Source organism: Chamaea fasciata, unplaced genomic scaffold (assembly GCF_029207755.1).
Source record: "Chamaea fasciata isolate MVZ Bird 193981 ecotype frontalis unplaced genomic scaffold, bChaFas1.0.hap1 SCAF_7, whole genome shotgun sequence".
Lineage (NCBI taxonomy): Eukaryota > Metazoa > Chordata > Aves > Passeriformes > Sylviidae > Chamaea > Chamaea fasciata.
In genome coordinates this window covers 18,760,801-18,784,345 of record NW_027094092.1, presented here as the reverse complement: position 1 = coordinate 18,784,345, position 23,545 = coordinate 18,760,801, and the positions used below count along the sequence as shown (strand labels likewise).

General features: G+C 36.5%; 1 protein-coding gene across 3 annotated transcripts in view; it reads left to right on the top strand.

The window, feature by feature from the left end:
• CPT1A (carnitine palmitoyltransferase 1A) overlaps positions 1-22,455 on the top strand; it is a 39,120-nt gene extending 16,665 nt beyond the window's left edge. For all 3 annotated transcript variants that reach the window (XM_066187829.1, XM_066187828.1, XM_066187830.1), the window contains 15 exons: positions 1,732-1,833; positions 2,549-2,686; positions 3,543-3,620; positions 4,279-4,386; positions 5,224-5,311; positions 7,523-7,718; positions 8,280-8,468; positions 9,476-9,581; positions 11,346-11,462; positions 12,335-12,499; positions 13,213-13,347; positions 14,389-14,541; positions 15,616-15,720; positions 17,709-17,801; positions 19,302-22,455. In XM_066187829.1, the coding sequence (XP_066043926.1) occupies positions 1,732-1,833; positions 2,549-2,686; positions 3,543-3,620; positions 4,279-4,386; positions 5,224-5,311; positions 7,523-7,718; positions 8,280-8,468; positions 9,476-9,581; positions 11,346-11,462; positions 12,335-12,499; positions 13,213-13,347; positions 14,389-14,541; positions 15,616-15,720; positions 17,709-17,801; positions 19,302-19,388 (1,860 nt within the window). In that variant the 3' untranslated portion in view covers positions 19,389-22,455. The remainder of the gene's footprint in view (positions 1-1,731; positions 1,834-2,548; positions 2,687-3,542; positions 3,621-4,278; positions 4,387-5,223; positions 5,312-7,522; positions 7,719-8,279; positions 8,469-9,475; positions 9,582-11,345; positions 11,463-12,334; positions 12,500-13,212; positions 13,348-14,388; positions 14,542-15,615; positions 15,721-17,708; positions 17,802-19,301) is intronic.
• The last annotated feature ends 1,090 nt before the right edge of the window (positions 22,456-23,545 follow it).

The following is a 23,545-nucleotide window of genomic DNA, read 5'->3' as shown; positions in this document are numbered from 1 at the left end:
AAAGTGATTTTTCAGACTGGTTGGAAGTCTGGTGGCACTTCTAATCAGGATATTTCACCTTGTAAAGTCAAATTTCCTGTATCAGTGTTAAGGGGGAAATCCAAATATTAGTTGCCATTTAAAAAAAATTAATTGAAAAATGGTAATCATGTGTGAACAGATGCAACATATGTTAGAATGACATTATTTGCTGTGTCTGCATATGAAATCAGAGATGTAGTGAAATGTGTGTGTCTGTCAGAGCACTTCTTCGGTCTCAAGCTATTATAAATTCTCTATTGCAAGTTTTCTTAAGAGATAAATACTGTGAAATGTAATTGCTGATTTTTGTCAGTTGAGCAGGTACTCTCTTAAAATAATTTTAGCCTTTTCTGGCTTAAGAGGTTTGGAGCTTGTCTCCAAGTATGAAATTAGATTTCCAGATGAAAAGCTGAGCTTTTTATTTCCCACCTGTTTCCAAAATTATCTTGTCCTGAGGCACAACTGGATTTCATTGGGCAGATGACTGTGGTGCATCCCATGTACATCTGATGGCTCTGATATTGATCCATTTGCAGGGAGGTCTTTGTTGCTGGTAATGCTCCGCAATTCTAAATTGTTTTGTGCTGCCTAAAATTATCTCCTCTAGCTGTGCTGATCCAGGAAACTGAGAGGGAGGAAAAGCTCTACATCCTAACAGTTTTGTTAGGAGAAGTTTTCAGAATTTAGTAGTCAAATTACATCCTCTGTTTTATTCTGACTTGTCTGTTGTCTTATATATACTATCCTGTGTATTGGACCAAGATTACACTTTGACAGTAAAAGTTCTACTGGATTGTTGGTATAGCACTTCACTCGACTTTCCTGCTGAAATAGGGTGGCAATGTCAAAGTCCTTTCATGAGTAGCCTAAAAGTTGCATGGTCTAGAATTTCAGCTTAGTGTGTGCTGCAACTGAAAAGTAGTGGTGGGCAGAAAAGCTGCTGCTGTTTTCACTCTCCTGTGGAACACAGGAGATTCTGTTAAATGAAGCTAAGTTCTCTCTGGCTTTTTTGTTTGGTTGCTGGGGTTTTTTGTAACACAAGCACTGAGTATAACACTGGCATGCTTGCACAATTTGGTATGTTCAAATCCTGTAGTAGACTACCTGAGATTGATTTATGCTTGAATTAACTCCCTGTAACATCACTCCTATTATTGATGTTGAGCTGTAACTTTGGAAAACATTAAACCATGATACAAAAGCACAATGACTAAAGATTACTGTAGTTATCTAGAAACCTTAGCTGAGTCACAGGCTTGATAATGATTGTGTTTTGAAGCACGATTTAGATATGTTTCTAGTATCTACTGTGTAATATAGTAAAAGGTCAGCTGGTAAACGTGGTCTTTTTAGTCTTTCCAGATGGGAATGGAACTAGAAAAGAAGTGCTAACTGCATTTATATTAAGATCAAGGTGTGCCCTACATAAACAGAAATATTGCCTGTGACAGGATGATGACTGGGAAGTCAGGAATGACCATGCCTGTCTTGCTCTTCCACTGACATGTCGTTAAACTTTTAGGAAATTAGTTTCTGTCAAGGCCTTTTTTTACTTCTGAAACCGTGATAAATATGGTAGCTTCTTAAATCTAGTACAGTATAATTTACCAGTGAAAAGGACTGTGAGTTACATTGCACATTTAGTCTGTCATTTTTCTTTCATTGAACCTAATAATTTGGTGTGTGTATTTTGTTTTTGCTTTTCTTCAGGCCCTTGTAAAACTTTTCTCAGGGCGTAAACCCATGTTATACAGTTTCCAGACGTCTTTACCACGATTGCCAGTTCCAGCTGTTAAAGACACAGTTAATAGGGTATGTACATTCACCAATTTCTTTTCTTCAGTAACACAGAATCCATACCTAGATGCCTTTTGGGGTGTTTTTGTCATGCCTCATGAAAAACTGCATAGTGGTATTAATATGGTGTAACAGATTCAAACTTCTGTGTGGAAATTAAAATAAAGGCTGTGACAAACCAGTGAAACTGGTGACAGTTTGAAGCCAGTGTGATTCACATTGGATGATGTGATGCCTGTTGTTGTAAGGCTGTGCCACAAAGTGTGATTTCCAGGGTTTTTGAAGCACATCACTTCTGTTACCCATCCCAGTTGTACAGTGTTATTAAATGTGTGTGTTACATATAACACAAAACCTTGTAGCAAAGTGTGTAAATATGGCAATATGTCACAGAAACTGAAGGTTTGATTTTTAGAGGAGAGAAAAATAAATCTCTCTGCTACTGAAGAAGCAGCATGTCTTACCCTTTGGAGTGGAAAATCTTTAGAAGACTTACCTCCTTCACTTGTGTTTTGCTGAAAAATGTCTGAAAAAATATTTTATTTTTTGAAGTTTGCAGCAGACTTTAGAAGTGCATATACATATAGAGCATATATTTTACAAACATGGTATTTGCAGCCTTAAGGATTGAGACTGGATAATCTTTGTTTACTCTTAAAGGGCTTTATGTGGAATGGTGAGAAGCTGTGTTAGTTCCTGTGCTGATGCTGATTCTTTTCTTGTGTTCTAGTATCTGGAGTCAGTTCGACCACTTATGGATGATGAAAAGTTCAAAAGAATGGAAGGTCTTGCCAAAGATTTTGCATTTAATTTGGGACCAAGGCTTCAGTGGTATTTGAAGCTAAAATCCTGGTGGGCCACCAATTATGTAAGTAGATAAATAGGAGGCTCAGTTGTTCCAATTACATTATTTGTTCCCTGGTGCATTTTTTTGGCTTAAATTCCATTATTTCTTAAATGTAAAAGAAGGCAATCGAAACTGCTTAATATTTTTTTAAAGTACATGTGATTTTGCATGTAAATAATTTGTGTGATTTGCTAAACAGTGTGGTGAGCAAAGGTGAATGAAACCTGAAAAAATGAATCCTTATTTTGCATTTTGTTATTCTGGAGAATTTTGTTGTTAGGATTGCTTTTGGAGTTTGTTAATTTACTTGTTGAGCTTGATAACTCCATAATGGGCCTAGCTACCCAGATAGTTTAGAGGAGTGATTTGGAACAATTTTTTTAATATAGAGCAGCTAAGGCATGTATAAGAAAAATAAAGAACTGTATCAATTGAGTTGTTGGTCTATCTTTTTTTCTTACCAAAAAAAAAAAAATCCAACCCTCAACATATTATCGAGAACTGTAATGTTATTTCCTTCTTGATATGTTATGTTGTCTAATGTGCCTGTACCCAGGCAGCCTAATGTATCCTGGCAAAGGCTGTAAAACATTCAGGAGATCTGAATATCATGTGGAGATCGTGACTTCTTTGAAACCTTATCGGAGAGATATAGCTGAATTGAATTTAGTTTTCTCACCCTTTTTTTCCCTGTTTTCCCTGAAGTCTGGTAGAAATTAGTGGGGCAGGGGTTATTGCCTTTTTGAAGTAGGGAGGCAAACCAGCAGTTTCCTTCCCACTACTGCATGGAATGTTGTCCTGTGGCGCCATCAACACAGAAGACATAAACTGTGGAAATGATGAGATTTTACTGCTTTTCTTTTCCTTCCTGCTGCAGGTTAGTGATTGGTGGGAAGAATATATCTACCTTAGAGGGCGTGGACCGATTATGGTTAATAGTAACTATTTTGCAATGGTAGGTACATCCTGTAAATACCTTATGTGCCAAGCACTGTAACGTTTCTGGTAGGCATCTTACTTCATGGTGTCTTAGAAATCCATTGCCTCTGAGGATGTAACCTTTGTTTTTCTTTCTTCTTGTATAATCTGCAGCCAGTGTCTTCTGGTGCCTTCAAGTATGTCACATACTTGAAGTACTTCAAGTACGCTTATCTTAATGACCCTAGCACAGCTGCCACTTTGACAAACTCATGCAGTAACGACTAAAACAGTTTTGTCCATACTGTAAAAAGCAATCTTCCAAAATCTTTATCTAAAAGTTCATGGGTAACACAGCTGAAGGAGGCATGCTCTCATACTAGCAAATACACGTAGAGAAAGTAAAATTGTAAAAGACTGAAAACAAAAAGGAAAAAAGAAATATGAAGGGCTTGGATCAAATTTTATATAGCACTTTCTTTTCTACTCAAATGATTAATAATGTTGAAGGAGATTGTGACTGCTGAAGAAAAATTTCATCTGCTCACTGCACTTGTGCACTTCATAAATTTTAAAGCCTTTTCTATGTTGTCCAGAATAAACTTTTAAGAACGTGGATGAGAAGTACTATCAGGTTTGTTTCTTTTTAATATAGTCTGGTAATCATTAACTTACGATTCTTATCGACTTTACAGGACTTCCTTTCTTTATGTCCCACAACCCTGCAGGCAGCTAGAGCTGGTAATGTTATCCATGCCATCCTGCTCTATCGGAAGAAACTGGACAGACAAGAAATCAAGCCAGTATGTATATCAGTTTAAATGGCTTTTGATCTTTTTCCAGCACAATCTGTGAGAAGCTGACCAGTTTTCAGAATGGGAGAGGAGAGGAATGTCTTATTGTTAGGAGCTTTTGTAGGTCCAAATCATCTTGGCTATCATTTGAATTGCATATGGGCAGAAACTACTAACTGTCAAAAATACAGAATTTTATGGATACAATACAGGATGGTTGGGATAAAGGTCTGGAGGCCACTTGACACCAAGAGTGGGCCAGTGGGAGCTTAAGATGATGATAAAATCCTGTTTGCACTAATTTCTAGGTAGCGAAGATAGGCAAATCCCATTTGAATTTCTGTACTTTCCAATGTCTGTGTATTGTAGTAAACAGATACTGTGGAAGCAATTGAGTAGTTTTTTTCAAGATCATTGAAGGTTTGTGATTAATTGTGTGGAACTACAAGTCTGAGAAATGTAAACTTTTGTTCCTACACAGCCATAAATAGCTTAAAAGAATGCATTAAAGGTTAATGCATGCTGCATGTGTAAGTTTTGCATCCGGACCACCCATGGAGAACTCTTTGGGTTTCAGATGCTAGCTAGCTTCAATCATCCCTCCTGAAGGGTGAGCTTTTGGTAGAAGGGGAAAAAATAATGTTTCTGGAATGTTCATGGGATATTCCACATGTAGCTCAAGGAAAGACCATGAACAGGGAGGAAAAAACTCAACACTGCATTACTGTGTTATAAATCTTACTATTCTGAAGCCTTTGTTTAACCAGATCTTGGGGTTTTTTCTTTACTTTTTAATTTTCTAATTGTATATGCAAAATTACATTTTAATGTATGTTTGCTTCACAGATTCTTCTGTTGGGATCTACTGTTCCACTCTGCTCAGCTCAGTGGGAAAGGATGTTCAATACTTCCCGTATCCCGGGAGAGGAATCAGGTAAGCAAGGCCAGCCAAGAAGAATCAGTACATCAGTACTGTGTTCCAAGACTCAGGATGTAATGGATTATAGAGCGCCTAGATATTTTTCATTTTAGGGAGATTTTGAAGCTTTTTTAGTGGTTTTTCTCCTTTACTTAAATTTACAAAACAACTTCAAGATAATATTGTCCACCCTGTTTTTTAATTTATAAATAGCCTTTACTTTTCCCAAGCTCAAGATGATATTTGCGTTCTTAATATTAAAGTGGCATTTTTCTTTGCCTTTTTTTGTTTTTCCTAAGAAGGTTTTGTCACCGTAAATGAAGTCAGATTGCATCTAGAGGAACTTACCATTTTTAGTCAGCAGGTGGAAGAAAACATTGCTATTCATTTCCTTACTCTCTGAGAACTTAACAGCAGATTTTAGTAGAGACCTGCTGTTGTGTTTTCCTACAAAAGCTTAAGCTGTATCTAGGCTTCTCTGATCATGTCATGTGCTGAAGAGCCTATTGGATCTGATTTCACATGTTTACCCAACAGTGCATCATTGTGGCAGCATCACAGTGAAGTACAAGCAGGAGTTATTGTTTAATCACCTCCATTGGGAATGCGTGTACAGGCTGCCACTTGAAGACAGAATGTTTGTTTTTTTTACTTTCTGTAACTCACTCTAATGTTTCAAACTGCCTCCAAACTTCTTACTCCCACTCAACTACAGAATTCAAAACAAAGAGCTCTGAAACAGACACAAGGATCTGCCCACTCTTCCCTGCTGGAGGGCTGGCATTTGCTGTGCTGTAAGAAGTTGGATAAGAGAGAAGTGGCATTGGGTAGTGGATAAAGCAGTAGGTGCACGTGTTAGATAAGGACTCTGCTCTCAGTTCTGCTGCTGGCCTTTGCTAGATTGTTGAGGAATTTTTTTCCAGCTATGCCTCAGATGGCTTTATGTGCATAGTGAGGGAAAGGACATCCCTGGTGTCATTACTCTGTCTCATAACCCGGAGCTTAAATAGATGAGCAGGTTTTTAAATCTCTGCTGGACAGTTTTGAACTATGAGCTACTATTATTTAGAACACTGCAATACTTCAAGTACTGAGAGTGTAACCCTTGCCCCTTCCCTGTTGTCAATAAAATAAAAGTATAAACAGTTTGCATTTAGCCTTGGATTTGGTTTTCTTTCAGTCTAAAATGAGTTTTGCATGGAAGTGTAGAAGTGGCTCATTGTAGCTGGCACCTGATTAACATACATCCTGTATATTTTCGTGGTTCTCCTCAATTTCTCTTGTTTAAAGTCTTTCAAATTAAACTACAGTCAATATAAAAATTACCATATTTTCCTCCTAAGCTTTTCATAAATATAATATTTCCTATTATACTTTTTCCATTTTTCTTTGTTTCTGTTTTTCTGAAGGAAAAATTGTGTCATTCTGTATATGTCTAAGTGAGTACTTTTTTACACATCTTTTACACATTCTCATGAGCAGCTTGACTCCTTGTCCCCTGATTTCAATTATTTTATGTATATTATAGTTCCTAAAGAAAAAAAGTCCTCTTATTAACTGGTGGTAAAATCTTGTTGAATACTGTATCTTGTCACTTGAGCAGTTGTTAAATAGCATACTTTGTCAAAAATCATGACTACAGAGTGAATGACTTCACATGTGGTTTGATACAATGCCTTCATGACTAAATTTAGACTTATCCCAGTTAAGCCACGTGGATGGTAAAATGAGGAAAAAAAAATGGGGCTTAGTTTTCTGCTTCACATAATAATGCTTACACATTTTGGCCATATATGGAATACTCATTCTGTGTCTGCCAGGATAAATGTAAACAAAAGCTGATGGTATAAATTTTGAGTTTCTTAAGACGCTCCATGAGTTGTCTAGCACCAGAATGCAAATGATTTAAAAATATCTTTCCTGATACTCATCTAGATGTTCTTTGCTGACTGCTTCACCAGACTACACAACTAGTGCTCATTTTTCAGATAGAGAAATACAGATTTAGTTGTTTGATAGTAGCCTCCAGTGTGGGAACTGGTGGTGCTGTATAGGCAAATGATTGTCAGATCTGGGCATTTGGCTGTGCCATGCAGGAATCTTTGTGATGAAATAACATGGGGTGCTGAAATAACTTGCAGTGCATGCAATAGGCATCTGTGTTATTTAGTGCATTAGTGTTTTGAGACTTCAGCTTTGTGTTCACATAAGTGATTACAATTCTAGATACCCTCCAGCACGTGAAAGACAGCAAACACATTGTTGTGTATCACAAGGGCCGTTACTTCAAAGTGTGGCTGTACCATGATGGCAGATTGTTGAGGCCCCGAGAAATTGAACAGCAAATACAGAGAATTCTTGATGACAATTCAGAACCTCAGCCTGGTGAAGAGAAACTTGCAGCTCTTACTGCAGGAGATAGGTATGGTGATTATTACTTTTTAAAGAAGTTTAGTATTTAGAGATCATTGCATAACATAATCATTGAATATTGGCTTTAGAATTTTAAACTAGTTTGGAGTCAGTTGTTTATACCTTGGTCACTGATTTTGTATATTGATGATGTGTAACAGTGTTTCGGTCACTTGTAATTGTGTGGAGTTAAAAAAATTTTGCAGTGGCAATCCTATATGCAGATTATTATTTTTACTGTTCTCTTCTTCCTTATAATAGATACTTTCTTTTGTTTGGTTTTAAGCATAGATGATCTATGCTGTAGGTATTGCATGTGCAGAAATGTTGAATTTCTGAGGATGAAGTTTTGCACCTTTGTGATGATGAGTTGAATTAGTTCTGAGGATTCCACTGTAAAAGTTCTGTCAGAGCTTTTCACAGTTCTTATACTTTAAATGCAAGGAAAGTAGTTGTGTCAAATTCCACAGAAGTAGGAGGAATGTCTCACAGTGATTTTAAAGGTAATCAAACATTGACAGATTTACATAATCTGGCTATAAACCAAGTTTGTTTTTTTTTTTTTTTCCAGAGTACCATGGGCTAAGGCTCGACAGGCTTATTTTAGCTGTGGAAAGAACAAACAGTCCTTAGATGCAGTTGAAAAAGCAGCGTTTTTCGTGACATTGGATGACTTTGAGCAGGGGTACAAGAAGGAAGACCCAGTGAGGTCACTGGATGCATATGCAAAATCCCTGATCCATGGCAGGTGTTATGACAGGTGTGGTATTGACGCTGTGGAAAATGCATTCCTGTTTTTAGAATTTGGCCAATGCATATGAATTAATGATGACTTTTAAGTTGATAAATTACATAGAATCACAGAAGGGTTTGGGTTAGAAGGGACCTTCACCTAGTTCCAACCCCCTCTGCAACAGAAAGGGACAACTTTCACTACATCAGTCTACTCGAAGCCCAGTCCAACCTGACCTTGAACGTTTGCAATGACAAGGCATCCACATCTTCTCTGGACAATGTTTAAGAGTCTCACCAGCCCACTGTAAAAAAGATTTCTCCATTATAACACATCTAAATTTACCCTCTTGCCAACAGTTTAAACCAGCAGTTTATATCTGTTGCCCTGTGTCTTGTTACTATGAACCATGACAAAAAGTCCTTCTCAGCTTTTCTTTTAAGCCCTCTTCATATATTGAAAGGCTGCAAGAAGGTGTTCCCAGAGCCTGAGCAACAAGCCCAACTCTCACCCTTTCTTCACGGGAGAAGCATTTCAGCACTCTTGCCATTTTCATGACTCTCCTCTGACCCAGTCTAACAGTTTCATGTCCTCCTTGTGCTGAGCACCCCAGAGCTGAGCACAGCTCTCTAGGTGGGATCTTACCAGAGTGGAGTAAAGAGGCATAATCCTCTCCCTCAACCTTCTGGCCACGCTGCTGCTTAAGCAGCCCAGGACATGATTGACTTCCTGGGCTGCAAGTGCACCTTGCCAACTCATGATGAATTTTTCATCCCCAAGTCCTTCTCTGCAGAGCTGCTAAATCCATTCATCCATCAGTCTGTTTGTACTGGGCATTGTCTTGACCCAGGTGCAGGGCCTTGTAGCTAGCCAAGTAGAACTTCACAAATTTCTGTCTATTTATTTAAATGTTCTTAAATAAAAAGAATAAGTTCAGTGCATTTGAATGTGAATTTTAAAGAGAGAGGAAGTTGCAATACAAACATGCTTTTGAAATATACAAAACCATAAAGAAATCTTGTTCTCTTTTGTAGGTGGTTTGATAAGACATTCACTCTTATAATATTCAAAAATGGCAAAATGGGTCTGAATGCAGAGCACTCCTGGGCAGATGCTCCTATTGTTGGACACCTGTGGGAGGTAGGTGTTTGGTACAAAGAGCTGACTCAGAAGATAATGTGATATGGTCTCAAAGCAGCCCTGAAGGTCAGCAGCTACTTTCAATCCCTTGTGTTCACATTGACGAGTGACTGGGGGCCTATGTCTACAGCAACTGTAGAATTTGAAAAAGATCCCAAACCCTTGCTTAAGAAGCTGCTATTTTTTGAAGGACAGCATTTTACTGAGCCTAGATGCCTTTGCAGAAAAGCAATACAGCTCTCCATCAAACTTTACTTAAATGTTTTAAATCCACAGATTATTGTCTCTTTATTATGGCATTGTATTTTTTGTATCTACATGCTCCTAAAGCTCTTAAGCTTTCTTATGCTGTGAAACTCCCGTGCTTACTTTCAAAATTTAAAAAAATTGTACACAGTTTAACTTGCTGTCAAAGCATTGTCTGCTAAGATGCAGACTGATATGCTGTTGACATTATCTCTTGTGTTTATTTGGAATGAATACAATAAATTTACTTTGCCATGTCTGTTCATCATATGCTTAGTTTAATTCTTGAAATCCTATTTGATTTTTTTTCCTTTTTTGTTTTGAAGCTTAAACCTACAAACAGTTACATGACTCAATTAAAACTATTTCAAAAACATTAGTTAATTTTGATTTTGTATGTATTTTTGCAAGTGGATCTTGGGTCTAACTGGTCCCCCAAGTAATTCCCAAATTTTGTAATAGAAGTGTTTTATTATAGAAATGTTTGCATGTGTACAAGAGCAAAAAAAAATTGCATTTTTTTCATTGCATTCTCCACCCAGAGAAGAAAGAAGACCAAACTGAGAGTGACATGACAATGCATTGTAGATTATCTCAGTGAAAGAGATAGATTTTTTGCTTTCAATGAATGATATTATATGCTTAATTCATATATCTGTGCTTAATATTAGTTGGTATATTTTCTGCTAAGAATTAAGATGATTGAAACAAGATTTAAATTTTCTAGAAAGTTATGTTGTTAGCTCTTTACAGATTGTCTATTTTTAGAATAGAATGGACTAAGCTTTATTTCATAGTTGTCATGTTCTGACCACAAAGTGAAATGAGAAAATGAAAATAAGAGATTAAAAATAAATCATCAAGTTTTTTCTTTCTATATTGAGCAGATTCAAATTTTTTGGTAATTCTTTGTGTTGTATGTGGGTTTGTTGTTTTTGAACTTCTTTTTTAACATTGAGAATGCTTGATATCTTGTAAGATAAGGCCTTCTGTGTCTATTCAAGTTGTGTTGTTTATCTTGGAAACCTCCTTTCCCCCCCAAGAGCTCCCATGCACATGTAAAATAAACTGCAATTTTGAAATACAATTCTTAAAAATAATTGAGTTCTTGCAGGGATTTGCACTTCCTCTGAAATAACTTATTCCTTGATGAATAAGTTTTGACAAATAACAAACTTGAAGAAATTCTCTAGTCTAAATTGAACAAAGGTTGTGAAATCTGAGTTTAGTTTTTTACTTCTGCTTAGTCTGAGGTGGGTTTTGAATTGAAAAGTTTTTGATTAAATCAGTAGCATCTAACAACATGTACCAGTGTAATTGAATGAGTGTTTGATGCACATCTGGTGTTCTTGTAAAACTGGGGGCTTCACTTGAAGTTGTTTGTGGTATTTGGAAATGGATTGTATGTTTTATTTCACTGTGTAGTGAAAGTGGGTTATATTGCTTTCACAATGAAATCCTAATTCTATGGCAGTAAGTAATGTGTTGCAATTCTGAAGAGGTATCAATTCTTTGCAGAATGTGATGGCAACTGAGTATCTTGAACTGGGCTATTCAGTAGATGGACATTGCAGGGGAGATACCAATCCCAATATCCCTATTCCTACCAAACTGCAGTGGGAAATTCCAGAAGAAGTAAGTACATAAGATTTAGTGGTATGAGGATGAAACTTCTTTTTTTACTCGTGGTCAGATCATTGATGTAATTATTGATAACCCTAGAAATCAGCTTTAAATTCCTTGGAGTCCTGTAGGTTGTGTGCTTTATGTGTAGCCATTGCTGAGTTTATTACAGGGGGTTTTAATATCAATCTTTAAAAATTCTGACTGGGAAATGCCAGCATTTTACTAGAAGCTTTCTTGGTTGGCAGTATGTCAAAAATAAGTGGCCGCCTCTTTTAAATAGTGACTGTATTAAAACAAACTTTTACTTGCTGGGATTTCATTACTGTTGTCACAACAAATACTCTTGTCTAATAGTTCCTTTAGAATAGCTGTCTTTTATTTTGCGTTCATAGTTCTGTATACATGCCTAATAACGTTTGGTTTTTTTAAGAGGTCTTTTTGCCTGAGTTTCTAGAAAAACTGCCACCACCTATTTGGATTTTAATTTTGAATAAAAAGGTTATAATTGGTGATGTGTTTAATTAACCATGTATCGGAGCTTGGAAGCCACACTACTATTCCCTTTCTGTAACTGTAGGCCATTCTTTTATATTCACCTGATCTGGATAGTTTTAATGCTGGTGGGTTTTTTAAGAGTTATTTTTGGATGTGTACTGGCTTAAAACATTTTTATTAGCTTTTGAATTTTAACTTTCTAGCAAAGATAGTTCCTCTTCTTTCTCTAAAGGGAAATTATTTAGGTAATGATGTTCCTGGCATGCATAAAGGCAAGCATTTCCTGTTTATCAGTTTAAAATACTTGCATTTTGTCAGTAGCTCTCTCAAATGCCATGAATGCATGTTTGTATACATACAGGTATGTCTTTGTTTGTTTGTTTAAGTGCCAAGAAGTGATTGAGAAGTCTCTGGCTACTGCTGTAGCTCTAGCAGATGATGTGGACTTCTGTTCATTTTATTTTGATACTTTTGGGAAAGGACTAATAAAGAAAGTGAAAACCAGCCCTGATGCCTTTGTGCAACTTGCCCTGCAGCTTGCTCACTATCGGGTAAGGACAGACTGTCTCTGGCTCACAGAATCTCATTAAGTTGGGTGTAACAAGTTGTGACAAAAACATGTGACTGTGTGATCTTGCACTGATTGTACAAGGTTGTTAAAGACATTCAATGCAAATTGATACAAACCCTAAGCAGATTTTTAGCTGGAAATCAATTCTACAATGCTTCACAAAGTGATGCATTTTTAAATTTTTCTCTTCTGCTTGGTCTGTCCCTAGGCATTTTGGACTAGAAAGAAGATATGAAACTTCTAGTAGTTTTATTTATAATCCAAACAGTGTCAAATTTTACTTTTAGATTTGAGTCACACAGGATGCAGTAGTCATGGACACTCCCATTAACAGAAATGCTTACCTGTGTTGTCTTCTGTTAGTTCACCTTTCCTGTAATGTGCTGTCAGAAAAGACCAGTGTAGCAACATTCAGCTTCTCTTATAAACTGACGAAAGTTGAGTATGAAATGCAGAGAATAGTCCTTGCTAGTCTGATAGTTCTGTTACTGTTTATCAAATCCTGCTGCTAATGTTATTTTTGCCTTTATTATCTTCAGGTAAGTGGGCTAATGGTGGGCTACTGAAAACTTAAATATTGAATTTAATTTGTGGAGTGATTCATTACCTGTGTGCTTAGCTTGGGCTGGTGATTAAGAAAGAGGGGCCAACTCTCTCTAAACAGTGAAGTTCCTATTTTTCCCTTTTTTCAAGGATATGGGAAAGTTTTCTTTAACGTATGAGGCATCCATGACTCGCCTGTTCCGAGAAGGCAGGACGGAAACGGTTCGCTCATGCACGGTGGAGTCCTGTCGCTTTGTTCAAGCCATGGAGGACCCAACAGAAAATGTAGGTTTGGTGCCTTGTACAATTGGGAGAGTAGGTTTGGATTGGGGATTAGGAATAAATTCTTTGCTGTGAGGGTGGTGAGGCACTGAGACAGGTTGTGCAGAGAAGCTGTGGATGCCCCATCCCTGTCAGTGTTCAAGGCCAGGCTGGGTGGAGCTCTGAGCAATCTGGTCTAGTAGAAGATGTTGCTGCCATGGCAGGGAGGTTGGAATGAGATGATCCTAAAGGTCCCTTCCAACCCAGCCAACCTATGATTCTGTGATAATTCATAAGGCACATCATGAGTTACCACTGCACAACCATGTAAGTCACCAAACAGTTTTTAAGCGTCTAGAGTGATGCTTTTTTTTTTAGGAAGGAAGAACTGCATGAGGTAATAGTCCACATTTTCTGTCAATAAAGCAGAAATTCTGGGCCATACCAAAAAGAATTAACCAAATACACCCTTATTTACATGTTTCTGAACTCCTGGAAACTGTGATTACCTGGGACATTTTTGTGACTTGTAAAACTCAGACACAGATTTGTCTAATCTCATACCAGTTAAGCTTTCCTTTTGGACAGGGAAGCAAGAATAATTCACAGGAAGGAAGTAGTTGCTCTTATATGTAGATTTCGATGACCAGCATTTACGTACCTCTGTACCTTCAGTGTTGGCAGTTTGGCTTCTAAAATAGTTCTGGCAGTTCTTAAATCACATTGAGATTTGCTCTCTATAACTCTTTAAGACCAGAATCTATGGAAGCTATAAGTAATGTAGTAAACTTGAGTAGTAATCATGTTTGATTGTTAGATAACACTTAAAATACAAATTAGTTTTCATTGTGCAGCTTACAGTAGGCAATAGCTGACGCTAATACCTGAAATTAAATACATGAGGTTGAAAAGCCAGAGGATACTATTTGAGATCAGTTGTCTTGTACTTGACCTTTAATCAAGCAAGTCAAGGCTTGAGAGTCATTGCCGTAACTTAGTTTCTGCACCTCCGTCCTTAATGCAGTTCCCTTAACTGAGTTTCCTTAATCTTTTTGTGTTTGTTAGAGAGAAAATATACTGAAGTTCTTTCGGCAGGCGGCTGCCGAACATCAGCGCTTATATCGCCTTGCCATGACGGGGGCTGGTATTGACCGCCACCTCTTCTGCCTCTACGTCGTGTCCAAGTACCTCGCTGTAGATTCCCCTTTCCTCAAGGAAGTAGGTGACTTTTATTGACAACTCTTCATTACCATGAAATAGTTCTTTGGTTACTTAGTGTTTTGTGGTATCTGCTCAAGATACTTGTACAACTTTGGTTTTCCTAAGAAAAAAGGTAAAATTTCAGGTGGTGCTCTTTAACCTCTGCTGATAAATTAAGATAGTTTCCTTTTCCTTTGTGTATACATTTATTGATTGACCTAGAATGCCTTCAGTGAGCTTTTTAGCATAATACGTGTTTCTTAGAATTGCAAGAAATGCATAGCCATTATTGAAAAAAATTTTTTTGCTTGTGCGTTTTGTGTATTTTCAAGGGAGTACAACAGAGGCTGTGTGTTTTCTCTGAGAATTTTCTTGTGAAACTGACAAATTCAATTTCTTTCAAGTTATTAAGAGTTAAAGGAGCTGTATATTGCATTAATGTCATTGTTTATTACTTTGACAAGTTACAATTAAACTAGATTTAAGGTTAGATTTTATAAAAATAATTACACTGCACTTGTTCATTTTCTCTGATTAATAAAAGATGTGTTCCACCTTGCCTCAAAATTAAGCTACTTACATTTGTCTGCTTGCTCTCCTAAATGTGGCTAAGTCAAGAATAAAACAACTTTCTACATTTTACACAAACTCTCAAGATGTACCGTTAAGAGATTTTACAAGCTTCTAAATTGATGTAGGGTCTTCCTGGGATTTGAATATGACTATTAATGGTCTGGTTAGAACAAGACCTTTTGTGTGTAAGTTACAAGGCTGTAGACCAGATAATCTTGTTTGAAGTAGCATTTCTATTGAAATTTAATTTTATTCTCTTTGAGGAATTGACATCACTTCCTCATATGTTAATGGTTTCCATATCAGGACAAGTTTAATTGTTTCATTCAAGCTTCTTAATTTTTCATTCCATTGAAATGGGAGTTATCATTAATATTGCTTTATAAAGTGTTTTCTAACAGTTTATAAAGCAGTATTACACTCATTATAACACTTGTTATCTTGACTGTTTTTGGAGAACGTTGCATGTTCTTAAACAGTGTTTTCTATTTGTTTGCATCTCTTTCATATCTAATAAAGGTTTTGTCAGAACCTTGGAGGCTGTCAACGAGTCAGACACCACAGCAACACATTGATCTGAAGAAGAACCCGGAGATGTTATCCTCTGGTGGAGGGTTTGGCCCGGTATGTTTCCTAAATACAAGTACCCACTAAAACAGAGTTTTATTTTCAAGATGCCAGTCAAAAAATTTCAGATCTGTAATCCCTCATTGTCGCATATCACAGGTGCAGCTCACGCTTTTAAATGCATGTATTTAATACTTTCCCGTGATGGTGGCTGTGCTCAGAAAACTCGGTGTCACCTTTTTCTGGTATCCCACTACAAGAATGGATTATTCTTAAGGAAATACACAGTTGTGAAATGTGGTACTGGGCTCCATGGCAGAGATCTGATGAAGGTGGGGCACGCTGCCTGTGCCCAGATCTTCTGTACATCAGGCTGTTATTGCAGTGACAAATGCCTTATTACTTAAACTAGATTTTAAGGTTGGGACTTGTAAAATATATAATATATATATATAATATTATATATATAATATTATATATTATATAGACTATTATTAATATTAATTAATTGATGATTAATTATTAATATTATATTTCTGTTTGATTAATAAATGTGTTCCTGCATCACTCCAGATTAAGCTGCTCACATTCCTCTGCTTGCCCTCCTAGGTGTGAATAATGGCCAAGTCAAGAATATAGCCATGTTCTATGGCTTCTGTAGACTTTCAAGAAACCAGTGTACTGTTAGAGATTTGACAAGCTGCTTACTTGCTGTGATATTTTATTGGTATTTGAGCTTGGCCATTGATGAGAATATTGGTGTCAACAAGACCTCTTAAGCAGCCTTTATGGGGCTATTATACTAGATTAATCTCTTTTCAAAAAGCATTTTTATTGAAGGAACAATGAGAGGAGTCACAGGACTGTTCTTTGCCTCACAGAAAGTAGGGTGACAAGTCCAGCGTATTTTGGCTGGTTTGTGAAGCGGGAAGATGTGGCTGGGAGATGGAGTGTGTTAAATTGTTTTGTTTTTGTACTCATGTTTCTGATAAAGCTTTCAGTAGTTTTTGAAGCTGGAATGAATTTAACTTGCAGTATCAAGGAGGCCTCGCTACGGCCATACTGCTCATTCTTGAGAAACTGGCTTCCTCAAGCGGATTATGAAGTCAGTATTCTGAATGCCCAAAAGGCAACAGAAAAGGATTTTGGCTGCAGGAATTTCTAACACTGTTTTCCCTTTGTTTTTGCTTACAAAAACAGTGCTTTGGTTTGCTGAAGTAACCCAGAGATTCAGTACATCAGCTTTCCGTGCATGTGTTTTTTGTTGGTTTTGAAGGGGTTTTTTAAGCATTCAGTAGAGTTTATCTCTGTAGCACTAACAGTGAGAAGAGTGAGAAGACTGTCAGACTGCTTAGCAGCAGTGGCAGCAAAGAGATGGAGGGTTGTGATCTTTTGAGTTAGAAAAGACTTGAAGAGGGGTGACATCAAGATAATCTGTGTTTACCAGACATAGTTTGAATATAACATCAGACTGAAACTTGGGACAGTTAATGCTACTAATGTTGAAACTGGACAAGACCTCTGCTTGTGATACAGGTGTTCAGAATCACATGTTTGCTGTAGAGTCAGAAGAAAACTTATATTTGGCAAGTTTTCATAATAGAAGGCTTTTACACTGTGTTTGTTTACATCTGCAGAATGATCCCAGGAGACTGATTTTTTAGGTATACAGCTGAACTATTTTATTCCTTGTTGCTTAAGCACTGAAGCTGTGTATAGCTGCTTAGGACAAGGCCTTGACAAGAGAAGTTCTTTAAAATACTTACTAAATAAGTATTTTATTTCAGATTATTAAAGCTGGGAAATATTACAGACAAATATTCAGAAAATGGTTATTCCATGCACTTCAGATGAGGCTAGAACTATTCCATAAGTGGAGCCAGTCTTCAGAAATTATGCATTAAATGTAGAAGTTGAAGTCTTACTTGAGGAAATTGCAATTGATTTTAAAAACTGTAACAACTTCTTAATTGTGCGTAAGTTGATTGAGGATGAAGGAGAAAGAAAAATTTTAAAATGTGTTTTTCTCTTCTTTCTTCCCCTAGGTGGCAGATGATGGTTATGGTGTTTCTTACATGATCTTGGGTGAAAATTCCATCCACTTCCATGTCTCCAGCAAAATATCTTGTTCTGAGACGGTAGGAGTCAGTCCTTTCCTATGGTTTAATAAATCTGTTCTGCTGTGTGCTCATAGAACTGTTCTACCCATTGTCTAAAATACATAGTAGAACTTGCAACACACTGTTATAATGGTTTTTTCTTTCTCAATATATGCTGTTTTGCTGGAGTTTTTTGCCTATAGTTGTATCAATTTAATAGTTTCATGAAGTAAGGATACCATATTCTGTTTCACTTATGCTTTCAAGCACAAAGAAAATATGTGGCCCAGGATCATCTTTGCACATGTGTAGTTCCCTGCAACTCATGAGAAATGATCCCATGTGTTCCCTAAACAGAAAGACAGGCATATCTTGGGTTTTCTTATTACAGTTTTGATTGGTTTGTCTTGGGCTGCAGCCGTAAAGACCGAGTAAAATGCATGTTCTCTATTTAAACCTTCCTGGTTTGAGTAATACTGAATGAAGATGACCCATAAATTATAATCTGTGCTTAAGGAACATAACTAATCAAAAATTTGTTAAAATAACACCCATTATTAGAGTATAGGAGATGTCATATGTTGAATATTTTGCTGTTGTGGAGGCCTACTTTGAGTTCAATTCATCATTCCCCTTTATATTTTTATGGCCTTACTGAATATACTGAGTTCATTCAGGGTTACATAGCTGACCTAGTTTTCCTCTTTTGACCTTAACTTGTCCAGGAGATCATGGTGCTTCTGGTTAATCATTAAAGATGAGGAAACACAACTTTGTTTTTTTCATAGTTGAAATTGTTCTTCAGATGCATGTTAGCTTGTACTTTAGATTTCACTCTGTTCTTTTTACTTATTAGTCAAGTCAAAGGTCCATCCAGAGAAGGCAGCAGTTTGTGTGTGTGGCCTTGATATTAGTAGGGTCATTGTAGTAAATCCTGTAATCTAGCTAATAATTTACATTTGTAATCTTGATTTCTTCCTTATACCATACATCTAGCACTTAGAAAAAACAGAACAAGTTCCTGTTTTGTTTACACTTAAAAAGTTCTTATTTTCATTTTCAATACTTTTTTCAATGGCAAATGATGCAGCATTTCTGAGAGGAACTCAAAAATAATTTTTCTGTTCTTTCAGTACTTCTTGGTCATTAGTTATACACTCACTGAAGATTCCTTTGTTTTCTGCAAATGAGCTTTTGCAAAATTTTGTAGGAAAAGCAATATCAAAACCCAGCAATTTTAAAGTAGCAGAAAGCTATGCATGCATCTGATTTCAAAAGAATATGATCTCATTTCTGACTGCAGAAAAGTAGATGCATAATGAAGAACTCATTGGTCAGTAATAGCGTAAACCTGGGCTAATCTGTATAGCATTAAAAATTCTGTTACTAAAATACCCATTGTATGGTAAAATACATGCCTGAATTCCATAAGCTCCAAAACTACAAAATATTAGAAAGTTTCTTCTTTTGCCTAAAAAAATAACTGTTGATGGATAGTACAAGTATTTGGTTTTGGGTTTTGTTTATTTGTTTTTAAAGGATTCTCATCGCTTCGGAAAGAACATCCAGAAAGCACTGGTTGACATCATGGGTTTATTTAACCTCGGTAAAAACTGTACAAAGTGATCTGCTTTCTTAGTGCCAAGCAATCTCCTCTGGGTGGAAAGAGAACTCTTCTGCACAGTGAACAAGAGCAAGGTTTGTCCAAGAGTAGCTGGAGAAGAACCTGAGTCAACACCTCCTTGATCACCTATTAAAGCCTTAGCAGTATATTTAATGTCTTTTTTTTGTTGTTGATGTGGTTTGTTTTGGTTTTTGGTGGGTTTTTTTGGGTTTTTTTGTTGTTTTTTTGTTTTTGTCAGTAGTATGGAAGAGCTTATTTCGACAAAGGATGACTTAAAATCTTTGTGTTTCTAGGGAGGAAGCACAGTATCATTGCATGTATATTCTAACTTCTGCAGCTTTCTCTTAATTTGCATACACTTTCTCTTTTTTTTTTTTAACTTTGAATTAGTTTACTTGTTTCCAGAATCAAAGGGATAAAACACACCGATTTAAATACTAGAAAAAAGTTAGATTTGCTATGTATTAATAGCAGAATTTTTTTCAATGTATCTGCTGCTTTATGTAAATGAGTGACAAAACTTGTGGCCATTTGCCTTCCTTGGTTTCTTTTTAGAGGTAAATTCTGTAAAACATACCAAAAAATCCCATCTGTAACCCAACTTAACACACTAAGTTATAGAAATTTTATGGGTTTTGAAAAGAAAAAAAAAAAGAGAAACACAACCATTGGATAGTACAATGTGTCCCCTCATTAGCAGGTATCACATTTTTCTTACTGCTTACAAGCCTGTTCCTGACGTTGATTTTATTTCTGTATAAATAAATGGACCTGTGTGCTTTTCATGCAAGTGCCTTAGAAAAACAAAGATCCTTATCCCAGGAGAAAGGCATATGCTGGGAGTTGTTTCAGTGGTGAAAGAGGTAAAGTTGTAGTAATGCAGGTCTGGTTTTCAAATTACAAATTAGGATGAAGTGGCATAAGCAGACATGAATATGTTCCCAAATGGTACAGTCAGGTTTAAAGTTCTAATGAAGTGCTCCTGTTTTGTAACAAGGGTTGGTCCTTACGAAGGGCAAGACTAACTTTTTTGGGGATTAACAGGTATTCACATGTTTGCTTTGGTGAATGCAATTGGGGTCACTCGGTTTCTGGGTCCTGGGAAATGTGAATTGAGTGGGATGTGACGTGTTAGAAAGTCTGCAAAGCAAGGCTGCCTGTGTAGGCTGATGGATTGCAGTTTGTCTGCCTTCAGCCTGGAAGGACCACTGCTGACTACATTGCCAACCATCTGCATGAGAAGGGCAAACTGCTAAAGCCATGGGAAATAGCTCCAGAGTGGAAAAATAATGGCCTGCTCAACCCCCTCCTGCATGATGCTCTTGGTCAAGCAGTTTCTAAAGGATACCGGGAGGGAGGGGAAAGCTTTTGCACTCAGAAAGGAGCATGATGTTTCCAAGTGCAGAAATGGAATGGCTGCTACCAAGTGGAGTAACTTTTCCATGATGCTTCTGCTCCCCAGGCTTTTTAGGTGTGGTACCTTTTTTGCATCCTGCAGTGCAGAAAAGTGTACTTGTTCGCACAACCATTTTTTTATTATTATTATTATTTTATATAAGGTACATGATGGTTACTAATACAGTGAATTATGCTCCTGAGCTCTGCTGAGTTTAAAAGACCCTTAGGGTGGATATAAAACTTCTCATTAGATTTTGAATGTTTTCTGGCCAGTATTTCTAACTTTCTATGCCTCTTCATGTTTTTTTTTTACTCTGATCTAGCTATTAAAACACCTGTGTATGTGTGCTTGAGGTTGGAACCCTCAAAAATCCAAGATGCATCCTTAAGTGACTGCATGGTTACATAAATATGGGAATCCTCAGAGGAACTGATCAAAGACACTCGTTATTTGATTAGGGTACGGTGTGTGGGAAAGGACACTTTGAAATAAGCCTTATTGCACCTGGCAGGCCTGGCACTTATCAAGCTACTGCAACAATTTTATAGTGATCTATTTTTGGAGCTGCAGAAGTAATGCACTGGGGTTTTTGGGGGTTGTTTTTGGTGTTGACTTTTTTTTTTTAAATTGACCACTGAGCAGTCCGTGTTTAAATTAACACAAGGGCATATTAGCTTGTAGGATTTCCTTTTTAAAAAAAAAGGTTTAGATTTGACTCTCAGGTCTTAAGTGTTTCTAGTCTAATTGTAGTTAGTGCAATTTTGGATTCTTAGAGAGTAAGTATGATTGGCACAGAAAGCTGTTTTTTATTGTAAATGTTTAAAATGTTGTGTGGTGTTAAATGTATCTTTTAAAATTTTGGAATAGATAAAGTTCCTAAACAGATAATATTTTATTTCTTTTTCTTTAAAATGTCAGCAGCATGTAAATAAAATATGCTTTTTGGATGTAAATCTTAGAAATCCACAGTGAATGTAGGTTATTAATGAATAATTTAAATCTTGATGTTCAATATTGTGTACATACAGTAAAACTGCTTGGGGTTTTTTTGCTCAAAGCCATAGGAATGTAACTGAAATTACCTAGATTCAAATGAACCTTCTAGTATAGTGTATTTTATTGTAAAGTTAAATGTTCATATTCCAGTAAAACTACTAATTTGATACTAAAACCTTGAATCATTGATTCTCAATTAGTGACTTAGGAGATCAAACTTAGGGTTGAGGAGGTGGCTAAGTCAGATTGGATGATTATAAATTTTTTTGTTTATTAAATAGCAGTGTGGAATTGGTGGAATATACCTCAAATGAGCGTTTTTCAAATTTATTATTTCAGCTATTTCATGGCAGAAGTTAGGAAAGCATGAAGTCCATTTACAGGGTGCCATTGTTCAGGATTAATACCGTTCACAGCTGAATATTTTTTAAGGCTTGAGGCTCTTGAGGGACTAGGAAAGTGTGTGCCTGACCTTGAAACTCATGGTTCTAATTCAATTTAATTGGTACCAATTGTTTTCTCATGTAAATTGTATTAATTTAAGGTTGCAGATTTTTTATCTTGTTTAGTTACTTTACATCTGTTGTTGTTTATTTACATCCAATACTTTGTCTCTATTTTCTACTTTCTCCTGTGACTTAAAAAAATGAAATAAAATTTCACGATTACCGCTACTTAGAACAGTGTTTAATATCTTTTGTATCTTCTTCCCAGCTCCCTCGCTGTAGTCTCTTGAAATTCAGGACTTGTGAAATCATTGCTGTTAAATCCAGTTAGGAACAGTAGCAGTGAACTATTCAGTTTATTTTAGCAGTGATTTAAACATGTCTTCTAGTTAATAAGGAATGTGTTAATGAACAATTAAAACTACAAGGAATTAAATCTCCCCAAAGAAGCTGAACATATGGATTCACCCTTGTCTGACATCAAATTGCATCCACTTTCTTTTTTCTGTGGTGATGTCACATAAAAAATTTCATTGTTCCAGCTTCAAGCATTCTTTCTCCAGAAGGAACAGTCATGCAGATAATAAAGATGTGATCGGGTGGAACTGTTGCTTTCTTGGTAGTTGAAGATAATGAGAGTTTGTTAGTCCCTGTACCAGGAGCTAAAAATGAGATTTGGAAAAACCTTTCTGACCAGCTTGCTTCCTCATATCCTTACATTTTATCACACTATATATGAATGTTTCCTTCCTTTGCCCTTTTTCTTGAAGGTACTAGAGTGAAATTCTGATCAGGTTAAAAATAATTGGATTGAAATAAAACTTATTGCTTGTATCTACCTTGCTTGCTTACCTTCCTAAACTGCTCTTTATATAAGGAGGAAGCACAGCACACACAGGTGGAGAGCAAATTGTCAGGTTCAAACAAGTTAAATTCAAATTTGAAACTAGAAAACCCAGCTGTAGTTGGTTTATGTCTGTTCCATTTTCTGTTTGGTTTGTTTATTTTTGAAAACACAAATGTAGGTATTAAGTGTGATGCTATTATAGTTGTAAATGCATCTGAACCAGAACTGCACACTGAACAGAAAAAACGAATAATATTCAAACTACGTAACAGTATCTGGCAATGCTGAATGAGCCACAGCATTTATATCCCTTGTTATGTCACGAAAACGTGTGTAGCTTCCCATTTTAACATCACTAAGTCATGTTTTTTTGTTTGGTCATTTGGCTTTTTAAAAATGAATCATTAAATACATAAAATAGTTATAAGTAAAAATTTCTTTTCTTCAGGTGTTCATATCATTCCTATCTCC